The sequence below is a fragment of the Hydractinia symbiolongicarpus genome, chromosome 9, assembly GCF_029227915.1.
Source record: "Hydractinia symbiolongicarpus strain clone_291-10 chromosome 9, HSymV2.1, whole genome shotgun sequence".
NCBI lineage: Eukaryota > Metazoa > Cnidaria > Hydrozoa > Anthoathecata > Hydractiniidae > Hydractinia > Hydractinia symbiolongicarpus.
Window position 1 is genome coordinate 12,097,994 of NC_079883.1, and position 25,031 is coordinate 12,123,024.

Below are 25,031 nucleotides of genomic sequence, written 5' to 3' on the forward strand. Positions count from 1 at the left end.
TTAAGTGACTTAAACAAGTTTAACTTTGTACCAAGATAATGTTTTTTTGTAAATGTGTGGCTATAAAAATAGCCGTTTGTTAATGTAATAGCCAGATACACACAAATTATTTTTTTGCGGTCTTCTTTGCTGCCTTTTTGGGAGTCTTTTTGACCTTCTTTGCTGCAGGTTTTTTAGCAACAGGCTTCTTTGTGGGTTTCTTAGCTGCTGGTTTCTTAGCCGAGGCTTTCTTTGTGGCAGGCTTCTTTGCTGCTTTCTTTGGCGTGCTCTTCTTTGCTGGCTTCTTTTTTGGTGTACTTTTCTTTGCAGTAGGCTTCTTTGCCGTTGGCTTTTTTGCTGCGGCCTTTTTCTTAGGTTTTTCTTTTTTTACCTGACCTAGCTTGAATGATCCAGAAGCACCAGTGCCTTTAGTTTGAATCAAATCGCCTGATGTTACTCCTCGTTTAAGAGCCATTTTCAGATGATGATCTGAGTTTTCAGCAACTTTGTAATTTGCATGAATATATTTTGTAATAGCTTGGCGAGATGAACCACCGCGTTCCTTTAGGGTAGCGATAGCAGCCTTGATCATGTCCACATATTTAGGGTGATCAGCTGTCTTCTTTGCAGCAGGTTTCTTCTTGGGTGCGATTTTCTTTGGAGAAGCTGCTTCACTCATTTTTAATGTTTTCTTACAACAATCCAACGATAAACGATGCTTGTTATCACAGTAGAAGTATACTAAACATTACCGTGTAAATGAGATATAATTTAAGACGGTGCGAAGTATGCGGACGTAAAAGTACCACTCCCGGGAATTGATTTGGCGCGAAAACAGAAATGTGTGTTTCTGTACATCGTATAATGTCCGTTTTGGGTGCCGCGACTATGCGAAAGCATGTTAATTTTTATTTGTAGTACGACGCAATAGTCTGCAAGAGAAGCTGCTGGAGTTTGAGGTCTTCAGCATTACATCTAGTCTGTTAATTTGGGCTTCTTCCGCGCTCGTGTTAGGATTTTCATAAAGCGTTCTTTGGTTTGCGTTGCGTATGTCGGCCTACATCATCGACACGGCCTGTTTCCGGCTATTAGGAGCAATTCATATATTGGGCACTGCGTTTCGACTTTTTTATTAGACCACAGTAAAACAATTCACTCACAGAAGTCCCTTTCTTTCATGGCTACAAACACGAAGAATTCTGTCGTAAGTAAAACGAATGCGCAAGCCAAAATGACGATGGGGCGAAGTCATAAGCATGGCCCTGTGGCCCAATGGATAAGGCATCTGACTACGAATCAGGGGATTCCAGGTTCGACTCCTGGCAGGGTCGCACTGTCGCATTTCGGCTGCATGGTCTACTGTGTAACGCGCGCGCACGTTCTGGCGTAATGCGTTGATAAACGGAATGTACGCAGACATATTGGAAAGTAATATCACGCACTTAGTATCGTCGCCTTTGTTAGCATTCATGTAAGTTACCATCCACTTGCTACAGTCGCTCTCCATCCTACGGCTAAATCAACAGCCGTGATTTTTACTATGTCGCCGTCCATCCGTACGCGGTGACAGTTGTAAGCTTTACAGTAACGTGACATGCTCCACAAGCAGTTACGGTGTGTGGACGATGCCTATCATGGCAACGCTTGTTCTTTATCGCTTCTCGGCCTAATGGCTAAGATCAAGTGTAGTATCTGTTCTTATCAGTTTAATATCTGGTAGGCCATTCTCTGAATGGTCAGTATATTAATCTGATTTTTGGCCTTGGGTCATGGAGGTGGATTCATTCACGCCGTGACCACGGGTTGCCTTGGTGTTGCACTATTACCGATGGCGGCCCACATAAGCAATAAAAGAATAATAGCAGTCCTCTTTCCGACGGCACTCTGCATAGTCTACGGCGGGAACAAAACGCGTACACTGGGGGAGAATACAGCCTATGCCCCGCGACACGGCAGTTTATAACACACTCAAGCCACAAGCATTAACAAACTTTGAAGGGTACCCTCATGCTACGGTGCAGTTCCAACTCATACTTACCTGACGGGGAAGTAAAGACTGATCAATGAGGGTTTTCTTCCAGAGTGAGGCTCTTGCATTGCACTACGCTTGGGCTGACCTCTGCGATTACTGCAAACGTCAGTAACTCGACCGTACAATTTCTGGTAGTGGGGGCCTGCGTCCGCGCTCGCCCCCTCCTTAAGTCAAAATGAATGAGCTTAGAAAAGTTGCGCGGCCAAATGTCGGTGGTGACTTAAACGCTAAGGTAAAACCTCGCTTGGCTGTTACGAAACGTGATTGCGATATAAGTCCTCGGAAGGCGGCGGAATTTTATTTTATTTGCCATTCCGTCAGGGTTATTGAATGATCGGCAATAGATCGAGTTTGTATGCATTTGAAAGCTCTTTTTTCTCGTACTATCACCTGAAAATGTCGTAGGAAAATGTCATAGGAAACACTTTCAACAACCGCCACGTTCCTTAATTGTTATAACAAGAAATATATCACAGCAAATGAAAATGAAAAGCCTACGACACCGGGAGTTCCCAGGCGGTCCCCCATCCAAGTACTATCCCGGCCCGACGATGCTTAACTTCCGTGATCAGACGAGAACGGGTGTGTTCATCGTGGTATGGCCGTAGACATTAGTAGGTGCAAATACGTGCAATTTATTTTGACGTTGTGATCAAATTTTTTTATTTAATTTCTTTGAGTTACTTAGGACAAGGCGTATGCATGGATTATCTATTAGACTTTAAGGTTATAGTTTTGTGAAAAAAACAATGTTTTTTTAAAGATGTGTGGCTATAAAAATAGCCGTTGTTTTCTGAGTGTAGCGGTTTACTTCTTCTGTCCTTTGTCGTTCTTCTTTGGGAGTAAGACAGCTTGAATGTTTGGCAAAACACCACCAGCTGCAATGGTTACACCGCTCAAAAGTTTGTTTAATTCTTCATCATTACGAACAGCCAATTGTAAATGTCTTGGAATAATCCTAGCTTTTTTGTTGTCTCTTGCTGCGTTACCAGCCAACTCCAATATCTCAGCAGATAAATATTCCAAGACGGCTGCTAAGTAAACTGGTGCTCCAGATCCAATTCGGTTAGCATAGTGCCCTCTACGAAGGAATCTATGCACTCTACCGACTGGAAATTGAAGTCCAGCTCTTGAGGATCTTGTCTTGGCTTTAGCCTTAGCTTTTCCACCTTTTCCACGTCCAGACATAACTGCGATTTGATTTGTAAGTTAATACAAAAACGTACGAATATTTAACGTAAGTGTTAACGAAATAAACTTTACTCGTTTTTTCATCATAAAAATAGGATCGAAATCATGTTTTTTTAACCAATCATAATTAAGTATTAAACAAAAGATTTTTTTTTTAACCAATTAAATTGCGTATCGGCGTTTTCGGATCGAATTCGATCCGATTTTTTTACTTATAAACAAAAAGTTTTGACTTGCAGTTTAATGCTTATTTACAAGTTAAGTAGCAAAAATTTTTAACCATGTCTGACGCAGCAGCTAAAGGAGGAAAACAGGCACCTAAAGTAGCCAAGAAAGGTGAAAAAAGAGCCGGCAAAAAAGGAGGAAAGATTGGTGGAACTGGTGAAAAGAAACGCAAGAGAAAGAGAAAGGAAAGTTATGCTATTTACATCTACAATGTTTTGAAACAAGTTCACCCAGATGTCGGAGTTTCAAGCAAAGCTATGAGCATCATGAACTCATTTGTCAACGACATGTTTGAGCGCATTGCTTCCGAAGCTTCGCGTTTGGCTCTTCAAAACAAAAAGTCGACCATCTCTTCTCGTGAAATTCAAACCGCAGTACGTCTTCTCTTGCCTGGAGAACTTGCAAAACACGCAGTCAGTGAAGGAACAAAAGCCGTCACAAAATACACAAGCAGCAAGTAAACCAACGTCTACCAAACACAAACGGTCTTTTTTAAGACCACACATCTTTAAAAAAACATTTACTTGGCGTCACTACAAGTTAACCGAAGTTAATAAAACTTCTAAATAATGTGCTTAAGAACACTAGCCTACATTTAAAATACTTCCCCATGTGTGTGTGGATTAGCTTCACTTTTCATACGTATTATTAGCTGTACTTGCAGAAAAGACAAGTACATTGATCCATGTTATTGCTTACATTTAACTTAACCCAGCTTTTCACGGAAACACTCCCAGGCAAATTAACCCTACAAAGTATTTCTAAATTTTTTTTGTGTCATATATGACATAGTATCGTATAGCAATAAATGTAACTGTGACAAGACTTTACACATTGTGTAATTTGGAAGCGTGCACAAAGTAATGTTTTAAAAGATTTGTGGCTATAAAAATAGCCGTTTTTGTTGAGCAATGACAACGCTTAACCTCCGAATCCGTAAAGAGTTCTTCCTTGACGTTTTAAGGCATAAACAACATCCATAGCGGTAACGGTCTTGCGTTTAGCGTGCTCTGTGTAGGTTACAGCATCACGAATAACATTCTCTAAGAAAACCTTCAGTACACCTCTGGTTTCCTCATAGATAAGGCCAGAGATACGTTTGACACCACCTCGTCGAGCAAGACGTCGAATAGCAGGTTTTGTGATTCCCTGAATGTTATCACGAAGAATTTTTCGGTGACGTTTAGCACCTCCTTTTCCCAATCCTTTACCTCCTTTTCCGCGTCCAGACATATTGATATAGTTGCGTACAGAACGAGTACAAAAACAACGTTTGAGTTAACAGAATTCAGACAGCTTTAAAAAGAGGCCATAAAATTACCTACTGCTCGTGGAAACACCCTAATTAACCAATAGAGTTGCGTCATTACAAAATGTTCCGAACATTTTGTACATTTTTTTAAGTAAAACTGTAGTTTTTTTAAAAATTCGTGGTCTTAATGTTTCAGTAAGGCAATAAATTTGGCATCGTTGGAATTCGCCAAACCTTCTGCTACTTACTAAAAAAAAAAAAAGTCAAAAGCTTTTGTGTATCAGAAGATACAGCCGTTTTCCCGTAGCCAAAAAACACAGATTTTATAAAAATGTTAAAGTAATGAGCGTAATGTCATTATGCAGCCAATCAGAAATTACTTTCTTAGCACCAATCAAATGGTTTGTTTTGAACCTTAGCTGTCAATCAATATGAGAAATAAAACTTTGGCGCGATAGTGCATTTTAGACCGTCTTGTGTATCCGTACTACATCGACTTCTTAAAATATGGCTCGTACAAAGCAAACTGCACGTAAATCTACTGGAGGAAAGGCTCCACGAAAACAACTCGCCACTAAAGCTGCGAGGAAAAGCGCACCAGCTACTGGAGGAGTGAAAAAACCACATCGTTACAGACCTGGTACAGTTGCTCTCAGAGAAATCAGAAGATACCAGAAGTCAACCGAGCTCTTGATCCGCAAGTTGCCTTTCCAGCGTCTTGTGCGAGAAATTGCTCAGGACTTCAAAACAGATCTGCGATTCCAGAGCACAGCCGTTATGGCTCTGCAAGAGGCTTCTGAAGCGTACCTTGTTGGCTTGTTCGAGGATACTAACTTGTGTGCCATTCACGCAAAACGAGTTACAATCATGCCTAAAGACATCCAGTTGGCAAGAAGAATTCGTGGGGAACGTGCCTAAGCATCTTACCAAACAAAAAACGGCTATTTTTATAGCCACACATCCATAAAAAATATTACGGCTAGCTTTTTATATCAAACTTTGTCCTGCTTTCTGTTTAAATTTTATGCTACATAAAAATTTTATGCTACATAAAGTTTGACAATGTTAAAAATATGAAGGGCAAGAAAAGTAAAAGCAAGAAAATAAGAAATTTAAAAACGAAAATACTTAAACTTAGGGAATCTAATCTTAAATTTACTCTTTTTTAACTGTTTAAGTGACTTAAACAAGTTTAACTTTGTACCAAGATAATGTTTTTTTGTAAATGTGTGGCTATAAAAATAGCCGTTTGTTAATGTAATAGCCAGATACACACAAATTATTTTTTTGCGGTCTTCTTTGCTGCCTTTTTGGGAGTCTTTTTGACCTTCTTTGCTGCAGGTTTTTTAGCAACAGGCTTCTTTGTGGGTTTCTTAGCTGCTGGTTTCTTAGCCGAGGCTTTCTTTGTGGCAGGCTTCTTTGCTGCTTTCTTTGGCGTGCTCTTCTTTGCTGGCTTCTTTTTTGGTGTACTTTTCTTTGCAGTAGGCTTCTTTGCCGTTGGCTTTTTTGCTGCGGCCTTTTTCTTAGGTTTTTCTTTTTTTACCTGACCTAGCTTGAATGATCCAGAAGCACCAGTGCCTTTAGTTTGAATCAAATCGCCTGATGTTACTCCTCGTTTAAGAGCCATTTTCAGATGATGATCTGAGTTTTCAGCAACTTTGTAATTTGCATGAATATATTTTGTAATAGCTTGGCGAGATGAACCACCGCGTTCCTTTAGGGTAGCGATAGCAGCCTTGATCATGTCCACATATTTAGGGTGATCAGCTGTCTTCTTTGCAGCAGGTTTCTTCTTGGGTGCGATTTTCTTTGGAGAAGCTGCTTCACTCATTTTTAATGTTTTCTTACAACAATCCAACGATAAACGATGCTTGTTATCACAGTAGAAGTATACTAAACATTACCGTGTAAATGAGATATAATTTAAGACGGTGCGAAGTATGCGGACGTAAAAGTACCACTCCCGGGAATTGATTTGGCGCGAAAACAGAAATGTGTGTTTCTGTACATCGTATAATGTCCGTTTTGGGTGCCGCGACTATGCGAAAGCATGTTAATTTTTATTTGTAGTACGACGCAATAGTCTGCAAGAGAAGCTGCTGGAGTTTGAGGTCTTCAGCATTACATCTAGTCTGTTAATTTGGGCTTCTTCCGCGCTCGTGTTAGGATTTTCATAAAGCGTTCTTTGGTTTGCGTTGCGTATGTCGGCCTACATCATCGACACGGCCTGTTTCCGGCTATTAGGAGCAATTCATATATTGGGCACTGCGTTTCGACTTTTTTATTAGACCACAGTAAAAAAATTCACTCACAGAAGTCCCTTTCTTTCATGGCTACAAACACGAAGAATTCTGTCGTAAGTAAAACGAATGCGCAAGCCAAAATGACGATGGGGCGAAGTCATAAGCATGGCCCTGTGGCCCAATGGATAAGGCATCTGACTACGAATCAGGGGATTCCAGGTTCGACTCCTGGCAGGGTCGCACTGTCGCATTTCGGCTGCATGGTCTACTGTGTAACGCGCGCGCACGTTCTGGCGTAATGCGTTGATAAACGGAATGTACGCAGACATATTGGAAAGTAATATCACGCACTTAGTATCGTCGCCTTTGTTAGCATTCATGTAAGTTACCATCCACTTGCTACAGTCGCTCTCCATCCTACGGCTAAATCAACAGCCGTGATTTTTACTATGTCGCCGTCCATCCGTACGCGGTGACAGTTGTAAGCTTTACAGTAACGTGACATGCTCCACAAGCAGTTACGGTGTGTGGACGATGCCTATCATGGCAACGCTTGTTCTTTATCGCTTCTCGGCCTAATGGCTAAGATCAAGTGTAGTATCTGTTCTTATCAGTTTAATATCTGGTAGGCCATTCTCTGAATGGTCAGTATATTAATCTGATTTTTGGCCTTGGGTCATGGAGGTGGATTCATTCACGCCGTGACCACGGGTTGCCTTGGTGTTGCACTATTACCGATGGCGGCCCACATAAGCAATAAAAGAATAATAGCAGTCCTCTTTCCGACGGCACTCTGCATAGTCTACGGCGGGAACAAAACGCGTACACTGGGGGAGAATACAGCCTATGCCCGGGACACGGCAGTTTATAACACACTCAAGCCACAAGCATTAACAAACTTTGAAGGGTACCCTCATGCTACGGTGCAGTTCCAACTCATACTTACCTGACGGGGAAGTAAAGACTGATCAATGAGGGTTTTCTTCCAGAGTGAGGCTCTTGCATTGCACTACGCTTGGGCTGACCTCTGCGATTACTGCAAACGTCAGTAACTCGACCGTACAATTTCTGGTAGTGGGGGCCTGCGTCCGCGCTCGCCCCCTCCTTAAGTCAAAATGAATGAGCTTAGAAAAGTTGCGCGGCCAAATGTCGGTGGTGACTTAAACGCTAAGGTAAAACCTCGCTTGGCTGTTACGAAACGTGATTGCGATATAAGTCCTCGGAAGGCGGCGGAATTTTATTTTATTTGCCATTCCGTCAGGGTTATTGGATGATCGGCAATAGATCGAGTTTGTATGCATTTGAAAGCTCTTTTTTCTCGTACTATCACCTGAAAATGTCGTAGGAAAATGTCATAGGAAACACTTTCAACAACCGCCACGTTCCTTAATTGTTATAACAAGAAATATATCACAGCAAATGAAAATGAAAAGCCTACGACACCGGGAGTTCCCAGGCGGTCCCCCATCCAAGTACTATCCCGGCCCGACGATGCTTAACTTCCGTGATCAGACGAGAACGGGTGTGTTCATCGTGGTATGGCCGTAGACATTAGTAGGTGCAAATACGTGCAATTTATTTTGACGTTGTGATCAAATTTTTTTATTTAATTTCTTTGAGTTACTTAGGACAAGGCGTATGCATGGATTATCTATTAGACTTTAAGGTTATAGTTTTGTGAAAAAAACAATGTTTTTTTAAAGATGTGTGGCTATAAAAATAGCCGTCGTTTTCTGAGTGTAGCGGTTTACTTCTTCTGTCCTTTGTCGTTCTTCTTTGGGAGTAAGACAGCTTGAATGTTTGGCAAAACACCACCAGCTGCAATGGTTACACCGCTCAAAAGTTTGTTTAATTCTTCATCATTACGAACAGCCAATTGTAAATGTCTTGGAATAATCCTAGCTTTTTTGTTGTCTCTTGCTGCGTTACCAGCCAACTCCAATATCTCAGCAGATAAATATTCCAAGACGGCTGCTAAGTAAACTGGTGCTCCAGATCCAATTCGGTTAGCATAGTGCCCTCTACGAAGGAATCTATGCACTCTACCGACTGGAAATTGAAGTCCAGCTCTTGAGGATCTTGTCTTGGCTTTAGCCTTAGCTTTTCCACCTTTTCCACGTCCAGACATAACTGCGATTTGATTTGTAAGTTAATACAAAAGCGTACGAATATTTAACGTAAGTGTTAACGAAATAAACTTTACTCGTTTTTTCATCATAAAAATAGGATCGAAATCATGTTTTTTTAACCAATCATAATTAAGTATTAAACAAAAGATTTTTTTTTAACCAATTAAATTGCGTATCGGCGTTTTCGGATCGAATTCGATCCGATTTTTTTACTTATAAACAAAAAGTTTTGACTTGCAGTTTAATGCTTATTTACAAGTTAAGTAGCAAAAATTTTTAACCATGTCTGACGCAGCAGCTAAAGGAGGAAAACAGGCACCTAAAGTAGCCAAGAAAGGTGAAAAAAGAGCCGGCAAAAAAGGAGGAAAGATTGGTGGAACTGGTGAAAAGAAACGCAAGAGAAAGAGAAAGGAAAGTTATGCTATTTACATCTACAATGTTTTGAAACAAGTTCACCCAGATGTCGGAGTTTCAAGCAAAGCTATGAGCATCATGAACTCATTTGTCAACGACATCTTTGAGCGCATTGCTTCCGAAGCTTCGCGTTTGGCTCTTCAAAACAAAAAGTCGACCATCTCTTCTCGTGAAATTCAAACCGCAGTACGTCTTCTCTTGCCTGGAGAACTTGCAAAACACGCAGTCAGTGAAGGAACAAAAGCCGTCACAAAATACACAAGCAGCAAGTAAACCAACGTCTACCAAACACAAACGGTCTTTTTTAAGACCACACATCTTTAAAAAAACATTTACTTGGCGTCACTACAAGTTAACCGAAGTTAATAAAACTTCTAAATAATGTGCTTAAGAACACTAGCCTACATTTAAAATACTTCCCCATGTGTGTGTGGATTAGCTTCACTTTTCATACGTATTATTAGCTGTACTTGCAGAAAAGACAAGTACATTGATCCATGTTATTGCTTACATTTAACTTAACCCAGCTTTTCACGGAAACACTCCCAGGCAAATTAACCCTACAAAGTATTTCTAAATTTTTTTTGTGTCATATATGACATAGTATCGTATAGCAATAAATGTAACTGTGACAAGACTTTACACATTGTGTAATTTGGAAGCGTGCACAAAGTAATGTTTTAAAAGATTTGTGGCTATAAAAATAGCCGTTTTTGTTGAGCAATGACAACGCTTAACCTCCGAATCCGTAAAGAGTTCTTCCTTGACGTTTTAAGGCATAAACAACATCCATAGCGGTAACGGTCTTGCGTTTAGCGTGCTCTGTGTAGGTTACAGCATCACGAATAACATTCTCTAAGAAAACCTTCAGTACACCTCTGGTTTCCTCATAGATAAGGCCAGAGATACGTTTGACACCACCTCGTCGAGCAAGACGTCGAATAGCAGGTTTTGTGATTCCCTGAATGTTATCACGAAGAATTTTTCGGTGACGTTTAGCACCTCCTTTTCCCAATCCTTTACCTCCTTTTCCGCGTCCAGACATATTGATATAGTTGCGTACAGAACGAGTACAAAAACAACGTTTGAGTTAACAGAATTCAGACAGCTTTAAAAAGAGGCCATAAAATTACCTACTGCTCGTGGAAACACCCTAATTAACCAATAGAGTTGCGTCATTACAAAATGTTCCGAACATTTTGTACATTTTTTTAAGTAAAACTGTAGTTTTTTTAAAAATTCGTGGTCTTAATGTTTCAGTAAGGCAATAAATTTGGCATCGTTGGAATTCGCCAAACCTTCTGCTACTTACTAAAAAAAAAAAAAGTCAAAAGCTTTTGTGTATCAGAAGATACAGCCGTTTTCCCGTAGCCAAAAAACACAGATTTTATAAAAATGTTAAAGTAATGAGCGTAATGTCATTATGCAGCCAATCAGAAATTACTTTCTTAGCACCAATCAAATGGTTTGTTTTGAACCTTAGCTGTCAATCAATATGAGAAATAAAACTTTGGCGCGATAGTGCATTTTAGACCGTCTTGTGTATCCGTACTACATCGACTTCTTAAAATATGGCTCGTACAAAGCAAACTGCACGTAAATCTACTGGAGGAAAGGCTCCACGAAAACAACTCGCCACTAAAGCTGCGAGGAAAAGCGCACCAGCTACTGGAGGAGTGAAAAAACCACATCGTTACAGACCTGGTACAGTTGCTCTCAGAGAAATCAGAAGATACCAGAAGTCAACCGAGCTCTTGATCCGCAAGTTGCCTTTCCAGCGTCTTGTGCGAGAAATTGCTCAGGACTTCAAAACAGATCTGCGATTCCAGAGCACAGCCGTTATGGCTCTGCAAGAGGCTTCTGAAGCGTACCTTGTTGGCTTGTTCGAGGATACTAACTTGTGTGCCATTCACGCAAAACGAGTTACAATCATGCCTAAAGACATCCAGTTGGCAAGAAGAATTCGTGGGGAACGTGCCTAAGCATCTTACCAAACAAAAAACGGCTATTTTTATAGCCACACATCCATAAAAAATATTACGGCTAGCTTTTTATATCAAACTTTGTCCTGCTTTCTGTTTAAATTTTATGCTACATAAAAATTTTATGCTACATAAAGTTTGACAATGTTAAAAATATGAAGGGCAAGAAAAGTAAAAGCAAGAAAATAAGAAATTTAAAAACGAAAATACTTAAACTTAGGGAATCTAATCTTAAATTTACTCTTTTTTAACTGTTTAAGTGACTTAAACAAGTTTAACTTTGTACCAAGATAATGTTTTTTTGTAAATGTGTGGCTATAAAAATAGCCGTTTGTTAATGTAATAGCCAGATACACACAAATTATTTTTTTGCGGTCTTCTTTGCTGCCTTTTTGGGAGTCTTTTTGACCTTCTTTGCTGCAGGTTTTTTAGCAACAGGCTTCTTTGTGGGTTTCTTAGCTGCTGGTTTCTTAGCCGAGGCTTTCTTTGTGGCAGGCTTCTTTGCTGCTTTCTTTGGCGTGCTCTTCTTTGCTGGCTTCTTTTTTGGTGTACTTTTCTTTGCAGTAGGCTTCTTTGCCGTTGGCTTTTTTGCTGCGGCCTTTTTCTTAGGTTTTTCTTTTTTTACCTGACCTAGCTTGAATGATCCAGAAGCACCAGTGCCTTTAGTTTGAATCAAATCGCCTGATGTTACTCCTCGTTTAAGAGCCATTTTCAGATGATGATCTGAGTTTTCAGCAACTTTGTAATTTGCATGAATATATTTTGTAATAGCTTGGCGAGATGAACCACCGCGTTCCTTTAGGGTAGCGATAGCAGCCTTGATCATGTCCACATATTTAGGGTGATCAGCTGTCTTCTTTGCAGCAGGTTTCTTCTTGGGTGCGATTTTCTTTGGAGAAGCTGCTTCACTCATTTTTAATGTTTTCTTACAACAATCCAACGATAAACGATGCTTGTTATCACAGTAGAAGTATACTAAACATTACCGTGTAAATGAGATATAATTTAAGACGGTGCGAAGTATGCGGACGTAAAAGTACCACTCCCGGGAATTGATTTGGCGCGAAAACAGAAATGTGTGTTTCTGTACATCGTATAATGTCCGTTTTGGGTGCCGCGACTATGCGAAAGCATGTTAATTTTTATTTGTAGTACGACGCAATAGTCTGCAAGAGAAGCTGCTGGAGTTTGAGGTCTTCAGCATTACATCTAGTCTGTTAATTTGGGCTTCTTCCGCGCTCGTGTTAGGATTTTCATAAAGCGTTCTTTGGTTTGCGTTGCGTATGTCGGCCTACATCATCGACACGGCCTGTTTCCGGCTATTAGGAGCAATTCATATATTGGGCACTGCGTTTCGACTTTTTTATTAGACCACAGTAAAACAATTCACTCACAGAAGTCCCTTTCTTTCATGGCTACAAACACGAAGAATTCTGTCGTAAGTAAAACGAATGCGCAAGCCAAAATGACGATGGGGCGAAGTCATAAGCATGGCCCTGTGGCCCAATGGATAAGGCATCTGACTACGAATCAGGGGATTCCAGGTTCGACTCCTGGCAGGGTCGCACTGTCGCATTTCGGCTGCATGGTCTACTGTGTAACGCGCGCGCACGTTCTGGCGTAATGCGTTGATAAACGGAATGTACGCAGACATATTGGAAAGTAATATCACGCACTTAGTATCGTCGCCTTTGTTAGCATTCATGTAAGTTACCATCCACTTGCTACAGTCGCTCTCCATCCTACGGCTAAATCAACAGCCGTGATTTTTACTATGTCGCCGTCCATCCGTACGCGGTGACAGTTGTAAGCTTTACAGTAACGTGACATGCTCCACAAGCAGTTACGGTGTGTGGACGATGCCTATCATGGCAACGCTTGTTCTTTATCGCTTCTCGGCCTAATGGCTAAGATCAAGTGTAGTATCTGTTCTTATCAGTTTAATATCTGGTAGGCCATTCTCTGAATGGTCAGTATATTAATCTGATTTTTGGCCTTGGGTCATGGAGGTGGATTCATTCACGCCGTGACCACGGGTTGCCTTGGTGTTGCACTATTACCGATGGCGGCCCACATAAGCAATAAAAGAATAATAGCAGTCCTCTTTCCGACGGCACTCTGCATAGTCTACGGCGGGAACAAAACGCGTACACTGGGGGAGAATACAGCCTATGCCCCGCGACACGGCAGTTTATAACACACTCAAGCCACAAGCATTAACAAACTTTGAAGGGTACCCTCATGCTACGGTGCAGTTCCAACTCATACTTACCTGACGGGGAAGTAAAGACTGATCAATGAGGGTTTTCTTCCAGAGTGAGGCTCTTGCATTGCACTACGCTTGGGCTGACCTCTGCGATTACTGCAAACGTCAGTAACTCGACCGTACAATTTCTGGTAGTGGGGGCCTGCGTCCGCGCTCGCCCCCTCCTTAAGTCAAAATGAATGAGCTTAGAAAAGTTGCGCGGCCAAATGTCGGTGGTGACTTAAACGCTAAGGTAAAACCTCGCTTGGCTGTTACGAAACGTGATTGCGATATAAGTCCTCGGAAGGCGGCGGAATTTTATTTTATTTGCCATTCCGTCAGGGTTATTGGATGATCGGCAATAGATCGAGTTTGTATGCATTTGAAAGCTCTTTTTTCTCGTACTATCACCTGAAAATGTCGTAGGAAAATGTCATAGGAAACACTTTCAACAACCGCCACGTTCCTTAATTGTTATAACAAGAAATATATCACAGCAAATGAAAATGAAAAGCCTACGACACCGGGAGTTCCCAGGCGGTCCCCCATCCAAGTACTATCCCGGCCCGACGATGCTTAACTTCCGTGATCAGACGAGAACGGGTGTGTTCATCGTGGTATGGCCGTAGACATTAGTAGGTGCAAATACGTGCAATTTATTTTGACGTTGTGATCAAATTTTTTTATTTAATTTCTTTGAGTTACTTAGGACAAGGCGTATGCATGGATTATCTATTAGACTTTAAGGTTATAGTTTTGTGAAAAAAACAATGTTTTTTTAAAGATGTGTGGCTATAAAAATAGCCGTTGTTTTCTGAGTGTAGCGGTTTACTTCTTCTGTCCTTTGTCGTTCTTCTTTGGGAGTAAGACAGCTTGAATGTTTGGCAAAACACCACCAGCTGCAATGGTTACACCGCTCAAAAGTTTGTTTAATTCTTCATCATTACGAACAGCCAATTGTAAATGTCTTGGAATAATCCTAGCTTTTTTGTTGTCTCTTGCTGCGTTACCAGCCAACTCCAATATCTCAGCAGATAAATATTCCAAGACGGCTGCTAAGTAAACTGGTGCTCCAGATCCAATTCGGTTAGCATAGTGCCCTCTACGAAGGAATCTATGCACTCTACCGACTGGAAATTGAAGTCCAGCTCTTGAGGATCTTGTCTTGGCTTTAGCCTTAGCTTTTCCACCTTTTCCACGTCTAGACATAACTGCGATTTGATTTGTAAGTTAATACAAAAACGTACGAATATTTAACGTAAGTGTTAACGAAATAAACTTTACTCGTTTTTTCATCATAAAAATAGGATCGAAATCATGTTTTTTTAACCAATCATAATTAAGTATTAAACAAAAGATTTTTTTTTTAACCAATTAAATTGCGTATCGGCGTTTTCGGATCGAATTCGATCCGATTTTTTTACTTATAAACAAAAAGTTTTGACTTGCAGTTTAATGCTTATTTACAAGTTAAGTAGCAAAAATTTTTAACCATGTCTGACGCAGCAGCTAAAGGAGGAAAACAGGCACCTAAAGTAGCCAAGAAAGGTGAAAAAAGAGCCGGCAAAAAAGGAGGAAAGATTGGTGGAACTGGTGAAAAGAAACGCAAGAGAAAGAGAAAGGAAAGTTATGCTATTTACATCTACAATGTTTTGAAACAAGTTCACCCAGATGTCGGAGTTTCAAGCAAAGCTATGAGCATCATGAACTCATTTGTCAACGACATCTTTGAGCGCATTGCTTCCGAAGCTTCGCGTTTGGCTCTTCAAAACAAAAAGTCGACCATCTCTTCTCGTGAAATTCAAACCGCAGTACGTCTTCTCTTGCCTGGAGAACTTGCAAAACACGCAGTCAGTGAAGGAACAAAAGCCGTCACAAAATACACAAGCAGCAAGTAAACCAACGTCTACCAAACACAAACGGTCTTTTTTAAGACCACACATCTTTAAAAAAACATTTACTTGGCGTCACTACAAGTTAACCGAAGTTAATAAAACTTCTAAATAATGTGCTTAAGAACACTAGCCTACATTTAAAATACTTCCCCATGTGTGTGTGGATTAGCTTCACTTTTCATACGTATTATTAGCTGTACTTGCAGAAAAGACAAGTACATTGATCCATGTTATTGCTTACATTTAACTTAACCCAGCTTTTCACGGAAACACTCCCAGGCAAATTAACCCTACAAAGTATTTCTAAATTTTTTTTGTGTCATATATGACATAGTATCGTATAGCAATAAATGTAACTGTGACAAGACTTTACACATTGTGTAATTTGGAAGCGTGCACAAAGTAATGTTTTAAAAGATTTGTGGCTATAAAAATAGCCGTTTTTGTTGAGCAATGACAACGCTTAACCTCCGAATCCGTAAAGAGTTCTTCCTTGACGTTTTAAGGCATAAACAACATCCATAGCGGTAACGGTCTTGCGTTTAGCGTGCTCTGTGTAGGTTACAGCATCACGAATAACATTCTCTAAGAAAACCTTCAGTACACCTCTGGTTTCCTCATAGATAAGGCCAGAGATACGTTTGACACCACCTCGTCGAGCAAGACGTCGAATAGCAGGTTTTGTGATTCCCTGAATGTTATCACGAAGAATTTTTCGGTGACGTTTAGCACCTCCTTTTCCCAATCCTTTACCTCCTTTTCCGCGTCCAGACATATTGATATAGTTGCGTACAGAACGAGTACAAAAACAACGTTTGAGTTAACAGAATTCAGACAGCTTTAAAAAGAGGCCATAAAATTACCTACTGCTCGTGGAAACACCCTAATTAACCAATAGAGTTGCGTCATTACAAAATGTTCCGAACATTTTGTACATTTTTTTAAGTAAAACTGTAGTTTTTTTAAAAATTCGTGGTCTTAATGTTTCAGTAAGGCAATAAATTTGGCATCGTTGGAATTCGCCAAACCTTCTGCTACTTACTAAAAAAAAAAAAAGTCAAAAGCTTTTGTGTATCAGAAGATACAGCCGTTTTCCCGTAGCCAAAAAACACAGATTTTATAAAAATGTTAAAGTAATGAGCGTAATGTCATTATGCAGCCAATCAGAAATTACTTTCTTAGCACCAATCAAATGGTTTGTTTTGAACCTTAGCTGTCAATCAATATGAGAAATAAAACTTTGGCGCGATAGTGCATTTTAGACCGTCTTGTGTATCCGTACTACATCGACTTCTTAAAATATGGCTCGTACAAAGCAAACTGCACGTAAATCTACTGGAGGAAAGGCTCCACGAAAACAACTCGCCACTAAAGCTGCGAGGAAAAGCGCACCAGCTACTGGAGGAGTGAAAAAACCACATCGTTACAGACCTGGTACAGTTGCTCTCAGAGAAATCAGAAGATACCAGAAGTCAACCGAGCTCTTGATCCGCAAGTTGCCTTTCCAGCGTCTTGTGCGAGAAATTGCTCAGGACTTCAAAACAGATCTGCGATTCCAGAGCACAGCCGTTATGGCTCTGCAAGAGGCTTCTGAAGCGTACCTTGTTGGCTTGTTCGAGGATACTAACTTGTGTGCCATTCACGCAAAACGAGTTACAATCATGCCTAAAGACATCCAGTTGGCAAGAAGAATTCGTGGGGAACGTGCCTAAGCATCTTACCAAACAAAAAACGGCTATTTTTATAGCCACACATCCATAAAAAATATTACGGCTAGCTTTTTATATCAAACTTTGTCCTGCTTTCTGTTTAAATTTTATGCTACATAAAAATTTTATGCTACATAAAGTTTGACAATGTTAAAAATATGAAGGGCAAGAAAAGTAAAAGCAAGAAAATAAGAAATTTAAAAACGAAAATACTTAAACTTAGGGAATCTAATCTTAAATTTACTCTTTTTTAACTGTTTAAGTGACTTAAACAAGTTTAACTTTGTACCAAGATAATGTTTTTTTGTAAATGTGTGGCTATAAAAATAGCCGTTTGTTAATGTAATAGCCAGATACACACAAATTATTTTTTTGCGGTCTTCTTTGCTGCCTTTTTGGGAGTCTTTTTGACCTTCTTTGCTGCAGGTTTTTTAGCAACAGGCTTCTTTGTGGGTTTCTTAGCTGCTGGTTTCTTAGCCGAGGCTTTCTTTGTGGCAGGCTTCTTTGCTGCTTTCTTTGGCGTGCTCTTCTTTGCTGGCTTCTTTTTTGGTGTACTTTTCTTTGCAGTAGGCTTCTTTGCCGTTGGCTTTTTTGCTGCGGCCTTTTTCTTAGGTTTTTCTTTTTTTACCTGACCTAGCTTGAATGATCCAGAAGCACCAGTGCCTTTAGTTTGAATCAAATCGCCTGATGTTACTCCTCGTTTAAGAGCCATTTTCAGATGATGATCTGAGTTTTCAGCAACTTTGTAATTTGCATGAATATATTTTGTAATAGCTTGGCGAGATGAACCACCGCGTTCCTTTAGGGTAGCGATAGCAGCCTTGATCATGTCCACATATTTAGGGTGATCAGCTGTCTTCTTTGCAGCAGGTTTCTTCTTGGGTGCGATTTTCTTTGGAGAAGCTGCTTCACTCATTTTTAATGCTTTCTTACAACAATCCAACGATAAACGATGCTTGTTATCACAGTAGAAGTATACTAAACATTACCGTGTAAATGAGATATAATTTAAGACGGTGCGAAGTATGCGGACGTAAAAGTACCACTCCCGGGAATTGATTTGGCGCGAAAACAGAAATGTGTGTTTCTGTACATCGTATAATGTCCGTTTTGGGTGCCGCGACTATGCGAAAGCATGTTAATTTTTATTTGTAGTACGACGCAATAGTCTGCAAGAGAAGCTGCTGGAGTTTGAGGTCTTCAGCATTACATCTAGTCTGTTAATTTGGGCTTCTTCCGCGCTCGTGTTAGGATTTTCATAAAGCGTTCTTTGGTTTGCGTTGCGTATGTCGGCCTACATCATCGACACGGCCTGTTTCCGGCTATTAGGAGCAATTCATATATTGGGCACTGCGTTTCGACTTTTTTATTAGACCACAGTAAAAAAATTCACTCACAGAAATCCCTTTCTTTCATGGCTACAAACACGAAGAATTCTGTCGTAAGTAAAACGAATGCGCAAGCCAAAATGACGATGGGGCGAAGTCATAAGCATGGCCCTGTGGCCCAATGGATAAGGCATCTGACTACGAATCAGGGGATTCCAGGTTCGACTCCTGGCAGGGTCGCACTGTCGCATTTCGGCTGCATGGTCTACTGTGTAACGCGCGCGCACGTTCTGGCGTAATGCGTTGATAAACGGAATGTACGCAGACATATTGGAAAGTAATATCACGCACTTAGTATCGTCGCCTTTGTTAGCATTCATGTAAGTTACCATCCACTTGCTACAGTCGCTCTCCATCCTACGGCTAAATCAACAGCCGTGATTTTTACTATGTCGCCGTCCATCCGTACGCGGTGACAGTTGTAAGCTTTACAGTAACGTGACATGCTCCACAAGCAGTTACGGTGTGTGGACGATGCCTATCATGGCAACGCTTGTTCTTTATCGCTTCTCGGCCTAATGGCTAAGATCAAGTGTAGTATCTGTTCTTATCAGTTTAATATCTGGTAGGCCATTCTCTGAATGGTCAGTATATTAATCTGATTTTTGGCCTTGGGTCATGGAGGTGGATTCATTCACGCCGTGACCACGGGTTGCCTTGGTGTTGCACTATTACCGATGGCGGCCCACATAAGCAATAAAAGAATAATAGCAGTCCTCTTTCCGACGGCACTCTGCATAGTCTACGGCGGGAACAAAACGCGTACACTGGGGGAGAATACAGCCTATGCCCCGCGACACGGCAGTTTATAACACACTCAAGCCACAAGCATTAACAAACTTTGAAGGGTACCCTCATGCTACGGTGCAGTTCCAACTCATACTTACCTGACGGGGAAGTAAAGACTGATCAATGAGGGTTTTCTTCCAGAGTGAGGCTCTTGCATTGCACTACGCTTGGGCTGACCTCTGCGATTACTGCAAACGTCAGTAACTCGACCGTACAATTTCTGGTAGTGGGGGCCTGCGTCCGCGCTCGCCCCCTCCTTAAGTCAAAATGAATGAGCTTAGAAAAGTTGCGCGGCCAAATGTCGGTGGTGACTTAAACGCTAAGGTAAAACCTCGCTTGGCTGTTACGAAACGTGATTGCGATATAAGTCCTCGGAAGGCGGCGGAATTTTATTTTATTTGCCATTCCGTCAGGGTTATTGGATGATCGGCAATAGATCGAGTTTGTATGCATTTGAAAGCTCTTTTTTCTCGTACTATCACCTGAAAATGTCGTAGGAAAATGTCATAGGAAACACTTTCAACAACCGCCACGTTCCTTAATTGTTATAACAAGAAATATATCACAGCAAATGAAAATGAAAAGCCTACGACACCGGGAGTTCCCAGGCGGTCCCCCATCCAAGTACTATCCCGGCCCGACGATGCTTAACTTCCGTGATCAGACGAGAACGGGTGTGTTCATCGTGGTATGGCCGTAGACATTAGTAGGTGCAAATACGTGCAATTTATTTTGACGTTGTGATCAAATTTTTTTATTTAATTTCTTTGAGTTACTTAGGACAAGGCGTATGCATGGATTATCTATTAGACTTTAAGGTTATAGTTTTGTGAAAAAAACAATGTTTTTTTAAAGATGTGTGGCTATAAAAATAGCCGTTGTTTTCTGAGTGTAGCGGTTTACTTCTTCTGTCCTTTGTCGTTCTTCTTTGGGAGTAAGACAGCTTGAATGTTTGGCAAAACACCACCAGCTGCAATGGTTACACCGCTCAAAAGTTTGTTTAATTCTTCATCATTACGAACAGCCAATTGTAAATGTCTTGGAATAATCCTAGCTTTTTTGTTGTCTCTTGCTGCGTTACCAGCCAACTCCAATATCTCAGCAGATAAATATTCCAAGACGGCTGCTAAGTAAACTGGTGCTCCAGATCCAATTCGGTTAGCATAGTGCCCTCTACGAAGGAATCTATGCACTCTACCGACTGGAAATTGAAGTCCAGCTCTTGAGGATCTTGTCTTGGCTTTAGCCTTAGCTTTTCCACCTTTTCCACGTCCAGACATAACTGCGATTTGATTTGTAAGTTAATACAAAAACGTACGAATATTTAACGTAAGTGTTAACGAAATAAACTTTACTCGTTTTTTCATCATAAAAATAGGATCGAAATCATGTTTTTTTAACCAATCATAATTAAGTATTAAACAAAAGATTTTTTTTTTAACCAATTAAATTGCGTATCGGCGTTTTCGGATCGAATTCGATCCGATTTTTTTACTTATAAACAAAAAGTTTTGACTTGCAGTTTAATGCTTATTTACAAGTTAAGTAGCAAAAATTTTTAACCATGTCTGACGCAGCAGCTAAAGGAGGAAAACAGGCACCTAAAGTAGCCAAGAAAGGTGAAAAAAGAGCCGGCAAAAAAGGAGGAAAGATTGGTGGAACTGGTGAAAAGAAACGCAAGAGAAAGAGAAAGGAAAGTTATGCTATTTACATCTACAATGTTTTGAAACAAGTTCACCCAGATGTCGGAGTTTCAAGCAAAGCTATGAGCATCATGAACTCATTTGTCAACGACATGTTTGAGCGCATTGCTTCCGAAGCTTCGCGTTTGGCTCTTCAAAACAAAAAGTCGACCATCTCTTCTCGTGAAATTCAAACCGCAGTACGTCTTCTCTTGCCTGGAGAACTTGCAAAACACGCAGTCAGTGAAGGAACAAAAGCCGTCACAAAATACACAAGCAGCAAGTAAACCAACGTCTACCAAACACAAACGGTCTTTTTTAAGACCACACATCTTTAAAAAAACATTTACTTGGCGTCACTACAAGTTAACCGAAGTTAATAAAACTTCTAAATAATGTGCTTAAGAACACTAGCCTACATTTAAAATACTTCCCCATGTGTGTGTGGATTAGCTTCACTTTTCATACGTATTATTAGCTGTACTTGCAGAAAAGACAAGTACATTGATCCATGTTATTGCTTACATTTAACTTAACCCAGCTTTTCACGGAAACACTCCCAGGCAAATTAACCCTACAAAGTATTTCTAAATTTTTTTTGTGTCATATATGACATAGTATCGTATAGCAATAAATGTAACTGTGACAAGACTTTACACATTGTGTAATTTGGAAGCGTGCACAAAGTAATGTTTTAAAAGATTTGTGGCTATAAAAATAGCCGTTTTTGTTGAGCAATGACAACGCTTAACCTCCGAATCCGTAAAGAGTTCTTCCTTGACGTTTTAAGGCATAAACAACATCCATAGCGGTAACGGTCTTGCGTTTAGCGTGCTCTGTGTAGGTTACAGCATCACGAATAACATTCTCTAAGAAAACCTTCAGTACACCTCTGGTTTCCTCATAGATAAGGCCAGAGATACGTTTGACACCACCTCGTCGAGCAAGACGTCGAATAGCAGGTTTTGTGATTCCCTGAATGTTATCACGAAGAATTTTTCGGTGACGTTTAGCACCTCCTTTTCCCAATCCTTTACCTCCTTTTCCGCGTCCAGACATATTGATATAGTTGCGTACAGAACGAGTACAAAAACAACGTTTGAGTTAACAGAATTCAGACAGCTTTAAAAAGAGGCCATAAAATTACCTACTGCTCGTGGAAACACCCTAATTAACCAATAGAGTTGCGTCATTACAAAATGTTCCGAACATTTTGTACATTTTTTTAAGTAAAACTGTAGTTTTTTTAAAAATTCGTGGTCTTAATGTTTCAGTAAGGCAATAAATTTGGCATCGTTGGAATTCGCCAAACCTTCTGCTACTTACTAAAAAAAAAAAAAGTCAAAAGCTTTTGTGTATCAGAAGATACAGCCGTTTTCCCGTAGCCAAAAAACACAGATTTTATAAAAATGTTAAAGTAATGAGCGTAATGTCATTATGCAGCCAATCAGAAATTACTTTCTTAGCACCAATCAAATGGTTTGTTTTGAACCTTAGCTGTCAATCAATATGAGAAATAAAACTTTGGCGCGATAGTGCATTTTAGACCGTCTTGTGTATCCGTACTACATCGACTTCTTAAAATATGGCTCGTACAAAGCAAACTGCACGTAAATCTACTGGAGGAAAGGCTCCACGAAAACAACTCGCCACTAAAGCTGCGAGGAAAAGCGCACCAGCTACTGGAGGAGTGAAAAAACCACATCGTTACAGACCTGGTACAGTTGCTCTCAGAGAAATCAGAAGATACCAGAAGTCAACCGAGCTCTTGATCCGCAAGTTGCCTTTCCAGCGTCTTGTGCGAGAAATTGCTCAGGACTTCAAAACAGATCTGCGATTCCAGAGCACAGCCGTTATGGCTCTGCAAGAGGCTTCTGAAGCGTACCTTGTTGGCTTGTTCGAGGATACTAACTTGTGTGCCATTCACGCAAAACGAGTTACAATCATGCCTAAAGACATCCAGTTGGCAAGAAGAATTCGTGGGGAACGTGCCTAAGCATCTTACCAAACAAAAAACGGCTATTTTTATAGCCACACATCCATAAAAAATATTACGGCTAGCTTTTTATATCAAACTTTGTCCTGCTTTCTGTTTAAATTTTATGCTACATAAAAATTTTATGCTACATAAAGTTTGACAATGTTAGAAATATGAAGGGCAAGAAAAGTAAAAGCAAGAAAATAAGAAATTTAAAAACGAAAATACTTAAACTTAGGGAATCTAATCTTAAATTTACTCTTTTTTAACTGTTTAAGTGACTTAAACAAGTTTAACTTTGTACCAAGATAATGTTTTTTTGTAAATGTGTGGCTATAAAAATAGCCGTTTGTTAATGTAATAGCCAGATACACACAAATTATTTTTTTGCGGTCTTCTTTGCTGCCTTTTTGGGAGTCTTTTTGACCTTCTTTGCTGCAGGTTTTTTAGCAACAGGCTTCTTTGTGGGTTTCTTAGCTGCTGGTTTCTTAGCCGAGGCTTTCTTTGTGGCAGGCTTCTTTGCTGCTTTCTTTGGCGTGCTCTTCTTTGCTGGCTTCTTTTTTGGTGTACTTTTCTTTGCAGTAGGCTTCTTTGCCGTTGGCTTTTTTGCTGCGGCCTTTTTCTTAGGTTTTTCTTTTTTTACCTGACCTAGCTTGAATGATCCAGAAGCACCAGTGCCTTTAGTTTGAATCAAATCGCCTGATGTTACTCCTCGTTTAAGAGCCATTTTCAGATGATGATCTGAGTTTTCAGCAACTTTGTAATTTGCATGAATATATTTTGTAATAGCTTGGCGAGATGAACCACCGCGTTCCTTTAGGGTAGCGATAGCAGCCTTGATCATGTCCACATATTTAGGGTGATCAGCTGTCTTCTTTGCAGCAGGTTTCTTCTTGGGTGCGATTTTCTTTGGAGAAGCTGCTTCACTCATTTTTAATGTTTTCTTACAACAATCCAACGATAAACGATGCTTGTTATCACAGTAGAAGTATACTAAACATTACCGTGTAAATGAGATATAATTTAAGACGGTGCGAAGTATGCGGACGTAAAAGTACCACTCCCGGGAATTGATTTGGCGCGAAAACAGAAATGTGTGTTTCTGTACATCGTATAATGTCCGTTTTGGGTGCCGCGACTATGCGAAAGCATGTTAATTTTTATTTGTAGTACGACGCAATAGTCTGCAAGAGAAGCTGCTGGAGTTTGAGGTCTTCAGCATTACATCTAGTCTGTTAATTTGGGCTTCTTCCGCGCTCGTGTTAGGATTTTCATAAAGCGTTCTTTGGTTTGCGTTGCGTATGTCGGCCTACATCATCGACACGGCCTGTTTCCGGCTATTAGGAGCAATTCATATATTGGGCACTGCGTTTCGACTTTTTTATTAGACCACAGTAAAAAAATTCACTCACAGAAGTCCCTTTCTTTCATGGCTACAAACACGAAGAATTCTGTCGTAAGTAAAACGAATGCGCAAGCCAAAATGACGATGGGGCGAAGTCATAAGCATGGCCCTGTGGCCCAATGGATAAGGCATCTGACTACGAATCAGGGGATTCCAGGTTCGACTCCTGGCAGGGTCGCACTGTCGCATTTCGGCTGCATGGTCTACTGTGTAACGCGCGCGCACGTTCTGGCGTAATGCGTTGATAAACGGAATGTACGCAGACATATTGGAAAGTAATATCACGCACTTAGTATCGTCGCCTTTGTTAGCATTCATGTAAGTTACCATCCACTTGCTACAGTCGCTCTCCATCCTACGGCTAAATCAACAGCCGTGATTTTTACTATGTCGCCGTCCATCCGTACGCGGTGACAGTTGTAAGCTTTACAGTAACGTGACATGCTCCACAAGCAGTTACGGTGTGTGGACGATGCCTATCATGGCAACGCTT

General features: G+C 40.5%; 2 protein-coding genes and 17 non-coding genes across 19 annotated transcripts; 15 read left to right on the top strand and 4 right to left on the bottom strand.

Annotated features, from left to right (window-relative positions):
* Window positions 1-1,237: 1,237 nt before the first annotated feature.
* Trnar-acg (transfer RNA arginine (anticodon ACG)) lies at window positions 1,238-1,310 on the top strand. Its single transcript has one exon. It is a non-coding gene; the product is annotated as a tRNA-Arg (tRNA).
* A 322-nt stretch (window positions 1,311-1,632) lies between these two features.
* Window positions 1,633-1,824, top strand: LOC130661446 (U2 spliceosomal RNA). The gene has a single exon (XR_008988639.1). It is a non-coding gene; the product is annotated as a U2 spliceosomal RNA (small nuclear RNA).
* A 185-nt stretch (window positions 1,825-2,009) lies between these two features.
* LOC130660402 (U1 spliceosomal RNA) lies at window positions 2,010-2,174 on the top strand. Its single transcript, XR_008987601.1, has one exon. It is a non-coding gene; the product is annotated as a U1 spliceosomal RNA (small nuclear RNA).
* Window positions 2,175-2,502: 328 nt separating this feature from the next.
* LOC130658454 (5S ribosomal RNA) lies at window positions 2,503-2,621 on the bottom strand. Its single transcript, XR_008985668.1, has one exon. It is a non-coding gene; the product is annotated as a 5S ribosomal RNA (ribosomal RNA).
* Window positions 2,622-3,347: 726 nt separating this feature from the next.
* LOC130657411 (late histone H2B.L4-like) lies at window positions 3,348-4,019 on the top strand. Its single transcript, XM_057460393.1, has one exon. It carries the CDS (start codon window positions 3,484-3,486, stop codon window positions 3,886-3,888), a length of 405 nt encoding a protein of 134 aa, XP_057316376.1. The 5' UTR covers window positions 3,348-3,483; the 3' UTR covers window positions 3,889-4,019.
* A 3,070-nt stretch (window positions 4,020-7,089) lies between these two features.
* Trnar-acg (transfer RNA arginine (anticodon ACG)) lies at window positions 7,090-7,162 on the top strand. Its single transcript has one exon. It is a non-coding gene; the product is annotated as a tRNA-Arg (tRNA).
* Window positions 7,163-7,484: 322 nt separating this feature from the next.
* Window positions 7,485-7,676, top strand: LOC130661447 (U2 spliceosomal RNA). Its single transcript, XR_008988640.1, has one exon. It is a non-coding gene; the product is annotated as a U2 spliceosomal RNA (small nuclear RNA).
* Window positions 7,677-7,860: 184 nt separating this feature from the next.
* On the top strand, window positions 7,861-8,025 carry LOC130660403 (U1 spliceosomal RNA). Its single transcript, XR_008987603.1, has one exon. It is a non-coding gene; the product is annotated as a U1 spliceosomal RNA (small nuclear RNA).
* A 328-nt stretch (window positions 8,026-8,353) lies between these two features.
* On the bottom strand, window positions 8,354-8,472 carry LOC130658455 (5S ribosomal RNA). The gene has a single exon (XR_008985669.1). It is a non-coding gene; the product is annotated as a 5S ribosomal RNA (ribosomal RNA).
* A 4,467-nt stretch (window positions 8,473-12,939) lies between these two features.
* Window positions 12,940-13,012, top strand: Trnar-acg (transfer RNA arginine (anticodon ACG)). The gene has a single exon. It is a non-coding gene; the product is annotated as a tRNA-Arg (tRNA).
* A 322-nt stretch (window positions 13,013-13,334) lies between these two features.
* LOC130661448 (U2 spliceosomal RNA) lies at window positions 13,335-13,526 on the top strand. Its single transcript, XR_008988641.1, has one exon. It is a non-coding gene; the product is annotated as a U2 spliceosomal RNA (small nuclear RNA).
* Window positions 13,527-13,711: 185 nt separating this feature from the next.
* Window positions 13,712-13,876, top strand: LOC130660404 (U1 spliceosomal RNA). The gene has a single exon (XR_008987604.1). It is a non-coding gene; the product is annotated as a U1 spliceosomal RNA (small nuclear RNA).
* A 328-nt stretch (window positions 13,877-14,204) lies between these two features.
* On the bottom strand, window positions 14,205-14,323 carry LOC130658456 (5S ribosomal RNA). The gene has a single exon (XR_008985670.1). It is a non-coding gene; the product is annotated as a 5S ribosomal RNA (ribosomal RNA).
* Window positions 14,324-18,791: 4,468 nt separating this feature from the next.
* On the top strand, window positions 18,792-18,864 carry Trnar-acg (transfer RNA arginine (anticodon ACG)). Its single transcript has one exon. It is a non-coding gene; the product is annotated as a tRNA-Arg (tRNA).
* A 322-nt stretch (window positions 18,865-19,186) lies between these two features.
* LOC130661449 (U2 spliceosomal RNA) lies at window positions 19,187-19,378 on the top strand. The gene has a single exon (XR_008988642.1). It is a non-coding gene; the product is annotated as a U2 spliceosomal RNA (small nuclear RNA).
* A 185-nt stretch (window positions 19,379-19,563) lies between these two features.
* On the top strand, window positions 19,564-19,728 carry LOC130660405 (U1 spliceosomal RNA). Its single transcript, XR_008987605.1, has one exon. It is a non-coding gene; the product is annotated as a U1 spliceosomal RNA (small nuclear RNA).
* Window positions 19,729-20,056: 328 nt separating this feature from the next.
* Window positions 20,057-20,175, bottom strand: LOC130658457 (5S ribosomal RNA). The gene has a single exon (XR_008985671.1). It is a non-coding gene; the product is annotated as a 5S ribosomal RNA (ribosomal RNA).
* A 726-nt stretch (window positions 20,176-20,901) lies between these two features.
* On the top strand, window positions 20,902-21,573 carry LOC130657061 (late histone H2B.L4-like). The gene has a single exon (XM_057460025.1). It carries the CDS (start codon window positions 21,038-21,040, stop codon window positions 21,440-21,442), a length of 405 nt encoding a protein of 134 aa, XP_057316008.1. The 5' UTR covers window positions 20,902-21,037; the 3' UTR covers window positions 21,443-21,573.
* Window positions 21,574-24,643: 3,070 nt separating this feature from the next.
* Trnar-acg (transfer RNA arginine (anticodon ACG)) lies at window positions 24,644-24,716 on the top strand. The gene has a single exon. It is a non-coding gene; the product is annotated as a tRNA-Arg (tRNA).
* The last annotated feature ends 315 nt before the right edge of the window (window positions 24,717-25,031 follow it).